Consider the following 15,923-nt stretch of genomic DNA (forward strand, 5'->3'; position numbering starts at 1 on the left):
GGGCTGGGGTTTTCATACTTTGGCAGAGATGAGAAAGAAAGCGTTCAGTTATCTTTGGAGAATGCATAAAGGGCCCTGGGAGATTATATGTACTTGTCAGGTAATGCCCTTCTCATGCAATGTCTTGTAAACGCCTTGTAAAACAATGGTGCTGAAACCTTTGATCAAGGAAGACGAAATGAAAGTGAGTAGACTGATCAGAAGCAGCATGCTGACCCATTTGCGAGCAAAGGACGTCCACGAATTTTTTTTTCATCGCTGGTGACAAAAGCGACATAGTGAAGAAACGCGCTGTAAGTTTTTAAACATTGTTTTTCTACAGTTTAGAGCTAACACGCTGGACTGTGATGACTTTCTTTAATTCTTTTCTCCTTTTCTTGCGTTACAGTGAGGCGGCATAACAAGCGTGGCAAGAAGAAGAACAAGGACAAAAAGGGCACGAGGGGAAGCGGTGTCGCCAGGGGTGAGTGTTTTCCCGAGCGTATATGCCAAGTGAAAAGTATTGAACACGAAGCAAGAAAAATTGATCTAAAATAGATAAAATATGCGCAACAATCAACTTTATACTTATTCCTATGCTTAAGTGCGTATACACTGGTATAGTAAGTACTATGAAGTGAATCCCACCGTCAATATATCTTCTGTTTTGTTTTGGGAGGCTCAGCAACGTTGCAAGTGTAAAACCTACACGCAACGCCAGGAAGGACCTCACGGAACACATTACTCAAGCACCGGCACTCACAGCCCGCCGTGTACGATGGTGTGCCTGTTCCGGTGCTCAGATGCTGACCCAAAGCTTGTGGGTTCAATCCCAGCCAAGGCGTTCGCATTTAGATGGAGGTGAAACGGTAGACGCCCTTGTGCTGTGCATTGTTAGTGCACGTTAAAGAAGACCAGATGGTCAACGTTTTCGAACCCCCCCCCCCCCCTCCACTAAAGCGTCCCTCACAATCATATCGTGGTTCTGGGACATATGAAATAGCAACGAATATTATCATCACTGGCACCGACTAACAAATGTTTGATTACTTGTTAGCTATGTATGATGTTACGCAATACGGTGTCTTGGTATGTATTCGGATGCATAGTTGCGGGATTCTGACATTTATGCGCGTGGTTGCCAAATCATCACCAGTGCTTGCCCTATTCTTTCTTAGCCGCCTTGGCGTTGCGCGTAAGTTTTCGCCTTGAATTTTTTTGGGCCCACTATGCCTAACCGATATTTTATTCAGCGACCTTGGAACTTCACGAGTGTGAGTCTTGGGTTTGGTCACTAGTTTAGTGGCGTTCGCCGTAGGCTTGAACTAAGCCAGAAAAAAATATTTTACGAGCACTTTGCAAATAAATTTGATTACATGTTTGTTTGAGTAGAAAGTGCTGATTGAAAAGTTAAATAAAACCAGACAGATAAACACACTCCAGTGACTGGTCACATGAAGAACGGGGCAAAATGTCTGACTTAGTGAAACAAAATAGGAGAAAAAAAAATAAGCTACAGCGTGTCTTACTAAAGGAGGAGATTCCTAACATGAAGTTTCCTAAATATACTCTACTCTGGCGCTAGTGTCTGTGGGAGCTGCAACACACAGCGCTTCGGCGAGCATAGGAATTCGGGGTATGACATGGATTTGCCTAGTCTTCGTATATACTTTAAGTTCGCTCTGACTTCGCGTGGCTTGACGCTGCTTTGTCACGAAACAACAATCGGCAAATGTTCGGCACTTACACCACATTAATCTCTTAGACTTACCACTCCAAATTGGTTCACGAAGTGAAAAACGGTTTGTTGTTTCCTTCACAACGAATTCGCAACACAGCAATCAACGAAGCCACAAGTGCGTTTGTCGCGCGCAAGCACGAAGACTAGGCAATTCCGTTGATTGTTGATTGATTGATTTGTAGGGTTTATCGTCCCAAAACCACCATATGATTTTGAGAAACACCATAGTGGAGGGTTCCGGAAATTTCGACCACCTGGGGTCCTTTACGTGCACCCAAATCTGAGCACATGGGCCTACAACATTTCCGCCTCCATCTGAAATGCAGCCGCCGCAGCCGAGATTCGATCCCGTGACCTGCGGGTCAGCAGCCGAGTACATCAACCACTAGACCACCGCGGCGGGGGCAGGCAATTCCGTGTACTACCCATCATTCCCATGGTCGCTGAACGATCGCAGCGCCGGAGTCCCCTCTAGTTAATTTTAGAAAACTCTATGACTCCGAAGATACGCAAGAAGGAGGAATGATTAGGCAGATATACGAAATCCCCTGTTGTTCAGTGCCGTCCAAGGGTTACGCAGGATTATGTACTTCTTGGCGAAGGGCGGGTTACTGAATAGTGCGGAATGGGAAGGAGTGATGATGGATTTTTTGCTAATAATTATTTCGCGGGTAGGGGAAAGAAGGGCATACAAGTTGTGAGTGCCGTGTGATCCCACAAATTTCGTCCACCAGAATGAAGGTGTCTGAACGAAATGCTTTTTGTTTGGTTTCAGTTTCGTGCCACCGCAAAAAAGTCTCGCTCTGTTTCGCTGTACAGGAATAAAATAAGCAGTTCCGCAATGATTTGCAGTGGGATTTATTTGCATACAAAACTTGAACTTGGAGTAATGATAAAAACCTGAGATTCGTGGTATAGTTACTTGTGTTCTTCTTAGGAACGTGGGGTAGAAAAAGCTTTTGCCACGTACGCTTACGAAGGGCGCAAGTAACTCTACCAAAAAATTCAACTAACCGCAGCGCTAACAAGTAGTATCTTTACTTCGGAATTCCTGCACGCTTATTCTGCCGCCTGAGGTGTGTATTGCTGGTCATGCAACATGAGCTCACTAGTTCCGGATCGCCAAGGTTTTCCGTGAACCGAGACGTGATTTATGAAAAAAGACATTTCAAGTTCGCTGCGAAACGAGGACAAAAAAAACTAAACGTTTTGGTTGCGTTTGCGTTCTGGTCAAATCATTTTGCTTGTTTTTGCTTGTTGGTTTTCGTTACGTTCCGACACACTTATCGTAGGAGCTGTCGGGGAGTGCACTGTGGGGAAGAGAAATAGAGACGAACACATTAAACTCAGAAAAAAAATTATTATGAAAAGAGTCTGACTGGAACAAAACAGAAAGAAAGAAGGCGACAGAAAAGCCACGAGGTCAGAAAGGAACATAAATGTTTGGGAAATTGGGAGCGGCGAATGAGTAGACGTCGATCAGAACAATCTTTATTTTTTAAGCAATGAAGGAGCTAGATATAGGACACGACAATATGCAAGAAAGACTAGAACAAGGCTGTAAGTTGATGCCCCGATGAACTTCCGTCTCAATATGCTGGCGACTATCTCTGATGTTTACCACTGATCTAGCTTTGACTCCTTCGCTCGTAGGAAGCCAGCCGCCAACGTTACATACAGCAACAAATATCTTCCTGTATTCTCTGATGCGGAAGCAGAATTAAGTGAAATGAGTGACATAACGCGTATGCAGATCTTGAAAAAGGGTGCTTACCTCTCACGCACTGACACTTTATTATTTGCTATAGACATGAGTGCAAGTTGAGTGGCAGCCTGTGTGCTTTATATACGCTATCGGCGTCGGCCTTGGTTTATCAAGGGCGTCATCGCTTGCTTGTTGGGAAAACCTAACGTTGATTCAGATCAACAAAACGGCCGTATATGATTGCGCGTTGCTCTTAAGCACCATTTGTGTTTGCCCCGCAGCTCAACATAGTGTCTACTTCACGGGATGATGATGATGATTTGTGGGGTTTAACGTCCCAAAACCACCATATGATTATGAGAGACGCCGTAGTGGAAGACTCCGGGAATTTCGACCACCTGGGGTTCTTTAACGTGCACCCAAATGTGAGCACACGGGCCTACAACATTTCCGCCTCCATCGGAAATGCAGCCGCCGGAGCCGAGATTTCATCCCGCGACCGGCGGGTCAGCAGCAGCAATAATAATAATAATAATAATAATAATAATAATAATAATAATAATAATAATAATAATAATAATAATAATAATAATAATGTAGAATAAATAAAAGCAAAATAAAAGATAAGGAAGACTATTTGGGTGATTCCGCTGCATGGAGCCTCAAAGAGAAACCTGCTCTATATGTTATCAGTGCTTTGCGCGCCCGGATGACGTCGCGGACGCAGAAGTCTAGTTTGCGAGAGCCGTTCAGTTTTGTTAGTGCTAAGGTCGAACCCTCTCGCAAGCAACGAGCTCGAGTCTCAACTGCGGGAAGACAAAGAACGTTGTTTAGGGCGGCGTTTGCATATAGGTGGGCAGCACTCTGCACCGTCTGCAGTCCATAAAATTCTGCGAACGTGGGGCACCTTCCTTGAGCTGTACCTTGAAGCCGCGTGAAGGAAGCGAGCACTGATAAAGCCTTGTACAAGTACAGTGAAAAGTTTGGGCGTACACGCGTAGTTCAAGCGTTTTTGCGCCTCCGCAAAACTTCATTAGTCGGCTTGACTGCTGGGCCACTGACAAAAATCACTACCAACAAACTGTCTCTCTAAAAATTTAGTTCATTTAACACAATTTTACATTCTGCAAAAAATAAATAAGAAAAAAAAAGGACATCATCTCCCGCTAAAAGGAACCACGTGTAGATGGAAAGCTGTGGGTGCTAACGCTTACACTGGCAGCGACTTTGACGCTGGCGCTTATCGCGGCGTAGCGCAAGAGAGAAAAACGGGGAGGGGCAAAGCATGCAGTGATAAACCGGTGTTTTTCACAGGAATATGGCAATTGTGGCTAATGGGCAATTACCCGCAGAAAACTCAAATTGGACACAGAGATCCACAGACCGCTTTTAGATCATATTACCATGCACACTGCGAATTTTTATTGTTCAACAACGCACAGAAGAAACCTCCCACTAGCACAACCTTGGAGGTCAAGATTCAGTGCCTCTATATACGGGGTAGCCAGTGAACAGTTTGGTAAATGTTCAACGTTTACAGAGAAGAAGTGCCACTTCAGCATGCGGCGAATTTAGAAGAACCAGTTGAATATGCTGACGCTGTTCCACTAACGATTATTTCCCCACCTAATCACAAACTGTGACCGAGAGTTGTACTATTTAGTTAAAACGTTCGATTCAATCATTCGTATGAGTAAATTACAATTTCACATAGCCAGTGGCCCCATTCTGATCATAAGAAAATGCTATAGGCAAATTCGAAAATGCGCAGAAAGAAAATTCAGATCGCGATGATACTACCTTCAGGTTACCGCAATATAGCTCGTCGTCATGCCATAGATTCTGATGTCGTCTCATAAGGCTTTACTTTTTGATAAGAATTCCTTACATTGGCTTTTGAGGAATCCATAGTCTGACTGAAGTAAGCTTGAGAAAAAAACTTCATTGCACCAATGTGCCGAAAATTCGCAGATTAGACACTGAAATTCGTGCCTTCACACTGAGGTTCACTTGCTGGAGTGTCAGTGAGACATTCATAGGTTAAGGTTTGGTCTGCTTTTCTTCTTTTGATAAATATTTGATGAGGGTGAAAAAAATTAACTAGCTTAAACATGATTTACAGATTTAAACCGACGTAACGTTTAACAATACTTGTCCCTTTACAGCATATGCGCGTAACGTTTACCTCTATATGAAACGTGAAATATGTAACTTAATCACGGTGATTATTCTATAGCCAGCAAAAAAGGTGGAATAATTTGTGATGTGCCGTTGTTCTTCACAACGGCTTTCGATTTATGGAAGCACCGGTTAACTGCAGAATTTGGGTGAATGAAAGACGAGAAACTAGCAGCTGACAGCGTCCCAAACGGTTTGACCGATTGTCTAAACGTTGAAGCTAGTCAACATAAAGATAATGAATAACAAGGAGGAGGAAGGGGAGAAATGAAAGGCAGGAATGACAACCAGACGCATGTCCGGTTTGCTACCCCGCACTGGGGGAAGGGGTGAGGGGAATAAAGGAAAACAGAGAGAGAAGTGAAGGCCAACGTGTGTGTAGATACGACCTTGTCCATTGCACGCTTATAAGCGGTCGCGTAGTCTGGTCGTTTTCAGAAAACTTAGCAATGCCCACGTCGCTTTGCTGGCCTGCGACGCGTACAGCGATGAAGCAAGGATCTTCTCTTCGGAGGAAGGTCTACTGTCTAGTGTCTCTAACGTTTCGCGTAGCAAGTTGCGTTCGCTCGCAAAACGTTCACATGAACACAGTAGATTTCTATTGTCTCGTCAGTGTCGCACGATTCACATCGGGAGCTATTCGCCATTCCTAAGCGAAAGGAGTACGCCTTCGTAAAAGCTACTCCTAACCACAGGCGGCACAGTAAAGTTGCATCCTGGCGCGAGAGGTCTGGTAGAACTTGAAGTTCCAATTTGTGTAGGTGGCGGGTCCCGACACTGGGCTCACTCAGCCAAGGTTCCGACATGGTGTTAGCGAACGAGTGAAGGCCCCTTGCAGCGTCGGTTTTCGACAATGGAATTGGGGTTGTCTTGGAGTCCGCGTGGGCGGATCAGGCAGCATTATCAGCAAGGTCGTTACCGACAATACCACAATGTTCCGGTAACCACTGAAACACCACGTCATGTCCTTTCGATAAAACTTCGTGAAGTACTTCTCTTAATTCATTCACTAGTCGTTGATGCACCTTTTGTCGTAAAGCTGATTGCAAACTCTGAAAGGATGCCTTGGAGTCGCAGAACACAGCCTATTTTTGAGGCCGGGCTTCCGCAATATAAAGTATAGCAACACGTAAGGCGGCGAGCTCCGCTGCTGTGGATGTTGTCCTAGGCGACAGTTTGAACCTTATAGTGACCTGGTATTTCGGGATGACAACAGCATCTGTGGAGCTGTCTGCCAAGACCGACCCATCGGTGTAAGTGTGGGTTCTCTGGCCGTATTTTTTGTTGAGTAGCGACAATGTCACCTGTCGTAGGACCACTGTTGAATGACGGCTCTTGTTCGTTATTTCCGGAATAGTGAGGCACACCTGTGGTGGTGGTAGGCACCATGGAGGTGACGCCGGTCTTGTTGCTGGAGTGAAGCCAAAAGGAAGGCATTCTCTATGGGCAGAAATAATCTTTGAAAACATCGCTAGTGGTCTTTGAAGTGGCAACACTGCAACATGGTGACCAGGAACTCGGCAGAGGTATCTTATGTGGGCTCTCAAATTGTCAGTGATAATGTACGTTTGAATTGGATGCTCTCTTGCGATCATAATTGCCCCGTAGGCTGAGGTGCATTGCGGCAATCCTAAGCACACGCGTAGTGCTTGTTCTTGCAGACTTTCGAGGGGGCGGTTGTTCGTCTTGCACGAACTTGCCAGTAGCGGCAAGCTGTAGCGCAAAAATCCCAGAAACAGTGCCCTGTATAGCTGCATCATTGACCTTATCGATATACCCCAAGATTTTCCGCAGAGGAACCGCATTATATGGACGATGGAAGTTAGCCTTCTCTTCAGGTAATTGCAGTGGGCACCTCACGAAAGGTCCCTGTCAAGAATCACACCCAGAAAGCAATGGTTCTGCTGGTATGGAATATTTTGTCCATTGATGGTAACAGGGTATTGTGTCATGGCTCTGCGACTAAACGCAACCATTGCACATTTTTCTGTTGAGACGCAAAGATCTTGTTTGCGGAGATATGAGCATGTCAGGGTGGCAGCCTGCTGGACTCTTGCACGTACTTGTAGGCGAGTTACAGCCGAAGTCCATAGACAAATATCGTCGGCATATATGGATATGAGGATAGTACTAGACAAAATTTCACGAAGGCCTACCATCACGAGGTTGAATAAGTGGGACTTAATACGGGGCCCTGAGGGACGCCACGGGAGGTATAGTAATTGGCTGTACGTCCATATGAGGTTTGTACAAAAAAGGACCTTCTCGTCAAATAATTCTGGATGAAACATCCGACCACCGATTCCGACAGCTTCCAACGAGTCTATAGGATGGCTTTATGGGTTACGTTATCATAAGCCCCTTTGACGTCGAGGAAGAGTGCCAGTGGTATGCGCTTGAGGCTCTTCTGTTGCTGGATAAATGTTGTGAGATCAATCTCGTTGTCAAGAGATGACCTACCTCGCCGAAAACTTGTCATGCAGTTTGGGTATATGTAGTAGCGCTCGAGGTACCATTCTAGGCGTGTAAGTATCATCCTTTCCATGACTTTTCCTACGCAACTTGCGGCGGCAACAGGGCGAAATGATGTCAAATCAAATGGTGACTTTCCTGCTTTGAGTAGTGGCACAAGTCGACTTATCTTCCAATCCTGGGGAACAATGCCCGCCTGCCATGAGTGGTTGTAATAGCATAACAACTGTCCCGTGGCTACTTGTTGAATGTTGGCTAGAGCGGCGTATGATGCCATCGGGTCCTGGTGAAGATTATCGTCGGGAAGCCGCCAAAGATGCGTCAAATTCTTCTATAGTGAAAAGATTGTCCATTTCGAAGATGTGAGGTTCAGAGATAACACTCCTAATGGTGCCAGTGGACAAGGCGGACACACCAGCGATTCGCGTAGAAAACTCATTTGCCACTTAAAGTTGGGTGCGGCCTAAATGTAGGGCTAAAGCCATGAAAGGATGTCTTTGTTGGGGAGTCGAGCGCAGGCCACGAATAGTGCTCCAGATGCGTGACAACGGCTTTCGGGGATCCAGTGATTCGCAGAATGATTTTCAGCGTTCCTGTTAAAGTTTGTCTAAACGTCGTTGGACTTTTTTCTGTATGCCTCGTGCCAGCCTCAAGTCGCAGATTGCTTTCGTCCGCCTGTATCTCCTTTCCGCCCTTCGGCGAAGCACACACAGTTTTTCCAGTTCAACGTCGAAATCTGAACGCTTGCCGGTGAACGGGAGGAGACAGGAAGCTTCCCTCATTGCCTCTTTGATGACATCCTCCAAGTTCTGGTCAGTGTCTTCACGGCATGTATTTTCCATGAGTCGCTTAAATTTAGACCAATCAATTCTTCGTGTTGTGGTCCTAGGAGAAGAGTTAGTAAGACCCCTTATTCGCATATAAGTTAAAATGTGGTCACTCCCATGCGTTTTGATGTCTGAAAACCGACCTTGCAACCGGAAGTTTCTGGATACCAGAGTCATATCGAGGCAACATGCTGCACGTAAGGCCCCGCAGGTATGTAGGGGTGCCATCATTTAAGAAACATAGGTCGTGCTTGGAGGCGAATGACACGAGGTTTCTTCCCTTAGCGTTCATCGTCGAACTACCCCAGATTAAGTGATGTGCGTTGAAGTCTCCAGTTATAACCCACGGGCCCGTAGTTGTTGTCAGTGTGTCTCGTAGTCGGTCTTGTTCAAACCGTCCGGATGGTGATATGTAGACACCAATGAGTGTGAATGACACTTTTTTCCTATTTAACGCGTAAGCAGCCATATTGATTGTCATCATGCGGTTGAACTGCGTGATGCACAAATGTGAAATCTGTGCGAATGTAAACAACCACCTTGCTGCGTTCCTTGCACGTTGAAAAAATGAAAGATTCATACCCTGATAGCTGAGGAGGTTGTTGCACGTTTGGTTTACATATAACTATTAGAGGAATACGATTCATGAATATATTATTACCACATGGTTTGCTTGGGTGAGATCGAAGAGCGAAAAAAGACAAAGACGATCTCTCTGAGATTTGCCAGCCAGCAGAGCGAGTGGTGGTCAGTCACCACTTTGAAGGGACGACCGTAGAGGTTAGGCCGAAATTTGGTCGTCGCCCACACGACTGCGAGGCATTCTTTTTCTGACGTAGAATAGTTGGTCTCAGCTCGAGAAAGAGTACGACTGGCGTAAGCTATCACATGCTCAACGCCGCCGTGTCGTTGTACAAGGACAGCGCCAAGTCCGACGTTGCTGGCATCTGTATGAATTTCTGTAGCAGCGTCCTCATCAAAATGGGCAAGAACAGGGGCTGTTTGCATTCTCTGTCGTAACTCTGTGAACGCTGTATCTTGTTCTGCGTCCCAAGTAAAGGGTACGTCATCTCGGGTGAGTCGCGTAAGAGGTTCAGCTATCTTAGAGAAGTTGGCGATAAATCGGTGATATTACGCGCACAAGCCGAGGAAACGGCGTACTGCTCTTTTATCTGATGGGACAGGGAAGGCGGTGACAGCAGCAGTTTTGTCTGGATCAGGTCGCACTCCATCTGCACTAATGACATGTTCCAGAAATTTCAGCTCTTCATAGCCGAAATGGCATTTTTGGGGTTTCAGCGTAAGTTCAGCTGTGCGAATGGCTTCCAGAACCTTTCTCAGACGCTTCAGATGTTCTCCAAAACTCTCGGAAAAGGTGACCACATCATCGAGGTAGACAAGGCAGCTTTGCCACTTCAAGCCAGCGAGAACTGTGTCCATCATCCTCTGAAAAGTGGCTGGTGCAGAACAGAGGCCGAAGGGAAGAACTCTGAATTCGTAAAGTCCGTCTGGAGTCACAAACGCGGTTTTTTCTCGGTCTCGTTCATCCACTTCAATTTGCCAATAGCCACTCTTTAGATCGATGGACGAAAAATACTTCGCACGTCGTAACCTGTCGAGGGAGTCGTCTACTCGTGGAAGCGGGTAGACGTCCTTTTTTGTGACGCTATTAAGCTTCCTGTAGTCAATACAGAATCGCAGCGTTCCGTCTTTTTTCTTTACTAGAACGACTGGCGAGGACCAAGCGCTGCTGGATGGTTGAATGATCCCGTCATCGAGCATCTCTTTTACTTGTGTCTGAATAGCCTCGCGTTCTTTGGCAGAAACGCGATAAGGCTGCTGCCGGATGGGGCGGACGTCGTCGTCGGTAATAATTCGATGCTTCGTGAGGTGTGTTTGACGGACTTTAGAAGAAGAGGCGAAGCAAGATCTAAACTCCCTTAAAAGGTCGTGAAGTGCAGCCTTTCTCTCGTCTGACAGCGTCGAATTAATGTCTATGTGGTCTAGAAATTCCTTATCCTCATGCGTTTCCTCGGACGCGAAGCACTCCGTGACGTCGGCAACAGGTTCTCCATAAGCTAGGGTGGTTCCACGGAAAAGATGCCGGTGCTCGTAATTGAAGTTCGTAGCTAGTATCGTTGACTGTCCGTCACGGACGCGCACAACACTTCGGGCGGCGCATACACCTTGGAGCAGCAGAAGTGATAAGTTGCCTTCAGCCACCACGTCACCGTCTTGGAAGTCTTCACAACAGACTTCGATGGGAACAGTTGCTCGAGGTGGCAGCGTCACACTGTCGTCAGCAACACGCAGCGCAAGTCTGCGGCAGTTATCGGCGTCTCGATCTGTTGCGCCTTGAGTCGAGAAGGTCACGATGAGCTCACGGAGATTTATGATGGCACCGTATTCCCGAAGGAAGTCCATGCCGATAATCAGCTGACGCGAACAGTCGGGGAGAACGAGGCAGCTGAGCACAAACGTTGACGCACGAATTTTCACTCTTGCGGTACAGTGACCCAGCGGTGTTACAACGTGTCCTCCAGCTGATCGAATTCGCGTTCCATTCCACGGCGTGATCACTTTCCTGAGATCTTTCGCTAGCCTCCCGCTGATGATCGAATAGTCTGCACCAGTGTCTACCAATGCACTGACCTGAAGACCGTCAACCAGCACAGGTATGTCGAGCGACACGCGGTCACTAAGTTCAGATGCGGATGTCGGCGTTTCTTCGGCACTGCGATTATTCTCTGACGAAATGCCTTCGGCGTTGCGTGCAAGCATCGATGGGAGGTCTTCCGCACTTTGAGTCCCAGCGACCTTGCCCCCGAAGGCCGCTGCCTTCAGTTTTCCCGACGAGGGCTCGGGGAGCGTTCCCGTGCCGTCACCCCAAAACGTGGCCCAGTGGCTGCGGGTCTCCTCGGAGATGGTGACCGCGATTGCCGTCGTGTAAAGGGTGCACGGTGTTGCGCGAGATATTCTTCGATATCCCTTGGCCTTTGACCAATTCGGGGACGAGGGGAATTGACGGAAAATCTGCGCAGTCCAAGTTGCCGGTATGGGCATTCGCGGTAAATGTGACCAGCTTCACCGCAATAATAGCAGAGGGGTCGTCTGTCTGGCGTACGCCAGAGATCAGACTTGCGCGTCGGTGTACGGCGACTATCGATGTCCAATCAGCGTGCGCTGACTGAATCGCGACTGACGGCATCATTGTCTGGATCGGGACGTATGGCATTGTCTGGATCGGGACGTGCGGCACTGTCTGGATCGGGACGTGCGGCACTGGCTGAATCGGGACTCCTTGACCCGAAAGAGGAGTGACAGATCGCAAGGCTTCCGCGTACGTACGACGGCGACTGTCAGTAGACACAGGAGCCGTTTCCAGATCAACCGACGTGGGCGGAAAACGATGGGCGTGCAGCACCTGCTGGACCTCGTCGCGGATGACACTGGTGATAGAACCAACATCGATTTGCCTTGTCCCGTACATCTTTTCCATTTCTTCCCGGACGACAGATCGAATGATCTCGCGAATCCATTCGGGGCTCTTGCTCCCAGGGGTGGCGAAAATCTCGGGAGTTGAGGCAGCATTCACTTGACGGTCAAACTGGGCAGACCGTTGGTGCAGTACTCGCTCCATTGTTGCCGCTTCAGTAAGGAACTCAGCAACACTTTTGGGGGGACTGGGATCGATACCCAGCACCTCCACCAGTCTTGTCACGTTACTCTCGACAAACTTGATAAAAAATGGGCTCGTTTAGTCGACTACTCAAGCAGCGGCTCAGAGAGATCGTCTTTGTCTTCTTTCACTCTTCGATCTCACCCAAGCAAACCATGTGGCAATACTGGCGGAATGAAGAGATGCGGGATCTCAGGCCTCTCGCGTTCCACTGCAGTATCGACTCTTGTTGGAACTCGTTGCGGAAAGAGAAAATTGGTCGAGCCGTGGTTGCTACTGGAGACTTACAAATACTGGACTTAGAGCATCCAGTACTTGTAGTACACTCTGCGCGAGTGGAGACTTCAGGCTGCTGCACAGCTTTCGCATGGCAACTAGCAGTGTTTGGAACATTCTGATGACTTCTGTGTCCTCCTCAGGCAGCTTGTCAGCGGCTGGCTGGAGGGATGTGATAGTCGATGTGCGTTTGGAATCTGCAGGTGGCTGTGATTTCGGCAATAAAGGCCAAATTGATTCATTTGCAACATTGCTGTTCGTTGGTTTGTTGACCGCGCTGGCCGCCTTCGGTCTGGGAGGCAAGGGCGGTGGAAGAGAAGGGTGGTGGAGTGGCGCTGTCGATGCAGCGTCTGCGACATTCTTTGATGAACTGTGGTGACGATGACGCCTCTTTCGGATGGTCCTGGCAGCCTCTCAATGCGACGAATCGTCTCTGACCATTTGTTTTAATACCGCTGTTTCTCTTTGGATTTTGGGGCATTCTTTTGGCGAAGCTGCATGTGATCCATGACAATGCGAGCATTTGAGGGTAGTTGCTTCGCAGTCATCCGCAGAATGGGCTTCCGCGCAACGAGGACACACCGTCTTATTTTCGCATACGCTTCACACGTGGCCCAGCTTCATGCACTTATGACACTGTAAGGGCATCGGTACGAAAGGTCGCACAGAATGCCGAAAATGGCCCACCTTTACGTGTGAAGGAAGAGAGTCGCCCTTGAACATGATCTTCCAGCAGTGTGAGTTTGCCAAACGGACAACTTTTGTGATGACGATGGCTTCATTTGCTTATTTGACCAGAACATCGAAGTCGGAGCTGGGAATGGCAGTATCCACATCGTAGATGACTCCAGTGACGGCGTTAGAGCTCACCGGAATGTAGGAGCGAACTTTCATTCCTCCCAGTTCGTTGACGTTGCGCAGTATAATAAGTGCCGCAGCATGTAAAACGTCGATGGCCAATAGGTTCTTACGCGTGTTCACTCTGATGTCTGTAATCTCGTTTGGCACGAGTCTTTCCAGCATCACGGAAACAGATTGCCGGTTGAGGCGCTTCATGTTACCGTCCGGTACCTAAGGGACAAAAAGGATAGTGTTTGTCACGGGTCTCCTTGGCACTCTATCGTTCAACGTACTCGATGACGAAGATGTTCTGACGTTCCACCTCTTCGCTTTATGGCTCAGCACCAGCTTAAAATCGTCGTCGTCAAAAGGCTCTTCGCTGCTCATTGAGTAAACAAGAGTGTCTTTGCTGTCGTAGTCGCTGTAGAGCCCCGTACGCTTCCTGGATGCGGCCACCGCTGACGCCGCCGTATCTGGCGGACGTCCGTGGGGGTCCACCTCGATCACCGACAGACACAGATGTGATAATCGCGAAGTTCACTTATAATTAGGTGAAAAGAGAGAGCACCCACTGAAACAGCGATCTGCTAAGCAATCACTTCGCGTCGTCGACCGAGCATTCTCTAATGAGAAACAATGAAGTTTGACAGTATCATGGGCTGGTTTCGGACAAACATATTAAGCTTCCTATCTGCCTCTACTTTTATGATTTCTTAAATTCTTTAGAAGAATTTCTATGTATAACACTATTTCCTGTATGTGTGCTCTGACTATACGAGATTTATAGGTGACGTATTGTAACGCTGGATTGGGAGCTTACGAAGCACTATAGCGTGTTTCGCATGTTTTCTTTGGGGGGGGGGGGAGTTAAAGAATATAACCAATCCTGGATAATTTTCACGTCCTGCGGTTAAAAAGGGTGGTGCATTTATAAAAGTATATTGACGACTGTCGGTCCGTCCACAAAGAAATGGGCAGATATTTTGAACAGTCTCCTTGAAGTGTAACAATTTATCGCAAGTAGGAGAAAAATTGTTGTCAGTGCACAATACTGACATATATCCATAAATCAAACTTATAGCAGCTGCTACGTCTACTTAGGACAGGTAGTAACCACTGAGTTGAACTACGAGGCTAAAGTAACTAGAGTAATAAGAATGGAGTGGAGCACATTGGGAAAGCACTCTCAAGTAATGAATGGCACATTGACACTATCCTTCAAGACGATGGTATATAACAGCTGCATTTTCCCGGTACTTACCTATGGAGCAGAAACATGGAGGCTTACAAAGAAAGTTCTGCCTAAATTGACAATGACGCAGTGATTGATGGAAAAGAAAATGTTAGGTGTAACATTAAGAGTCTGATAGGAAGAAAGCAGAGTGGGTCAGGGAACAAACCAGGGTTAAGGATATCATAGTTAAAATCAAGAAGAAGAAATGGATACGGGCCGGACATGTAGCGCGTAGGCAGGATAACCGCTGGTCATTAAGGGTAACTGCCTGGACTCCCAGAGAGCGCAAGCTGCCTAGGGGAGACAGAAAGTTATGGGGGCAGATGAAATCTAAAAGTTTTCAGGCATAAAGAGACAGCAGCAAGCACAGGACCAAGTTGAATGGCGGATTATGGGAGAGGCCTTGGTCTTGCAGTGGACGTAGTCAGGCTGATGATGACGATGATAATGTTGAATTTGTTGTTGTTGTTGATGATGGTGATGATGATGATGATGATGATGACAGCAGCTGCAATGCGATGCATCTTTGAGCCAGTGGACACAGAAGTTCATGGGTCTAGCCCCCAAGACTTGCTGCAGCGAGTGAGAGAGAGAGAAAGCAAATGAAAGGCAGGGAGTTTAACCATGGCTGCAGCTGGCCTGCTACTCTACAATGGAAGGTGGCATTGTAGGTAGGAAAAAAAAGAGAAAAAAAAAGATGAAAGGAGAACAAATGGTGTGCACGCATGGTTAGTAGCGTTCATCTTGTAGTCAAAGACGGCCTGGCATTTAGTGTGTGCAGCAGGACTCATCTTCTATCTACGATTTCTATCTTCTACCTAGTGCTCATCTTTTATCAGCAAAATACAGATATGCAATGTCGTACAATTTGTTTAAAAACTAAACAGCTAAGTCTGCCGCATTAGTTAGAAAAACAAAAGAAGCTTCCGCGAGTCGCGTTCGCCTCGTGTCTCCCACGGCAGGGATACGTTTGAGCTCATTGTGAGTGATGT

At 47.2% G+C, this 15,923-nt stretch overlaps 1 protein-coding gene across 1 annotated transcript in view; it reads left to right on the top strand.

Annotated features, from left to right (window-relative positions):
* The window catches only part of LOC119160925 (bone morphogenetic protein 2), a 450,804-nt gene that overhangs the window by 204,624 nt on the left and 230,257 nt on the right, over positions 1–15,923 (top strand). Inside the window, exon 2 of the mRNA XM_037413203.2 lies at positions 389–463. Coding sequence (XP_037269100.2) covers positions 389–463 — 75 coding nt within the window. The remainder of the gene's footprint in view (positions 1–388; positions 464–15,923) is intronic.

Source organism: Rhipicephalus microplus, chromosome X, assembly GCF_043290135.1.
Source record: "Rhipicephalus microplus isolate Deutch F79 chromosome X, USDA_Rmic, whole genome shotgun sequence".
Taxonomy (NCBI): domain Eukaryota; kingdom Metazoa; phylum Arthropoda; class Arachnida; order Ixodida; family Ixodidae; genus Rhipicephalus; species Rhipicephalus microplus.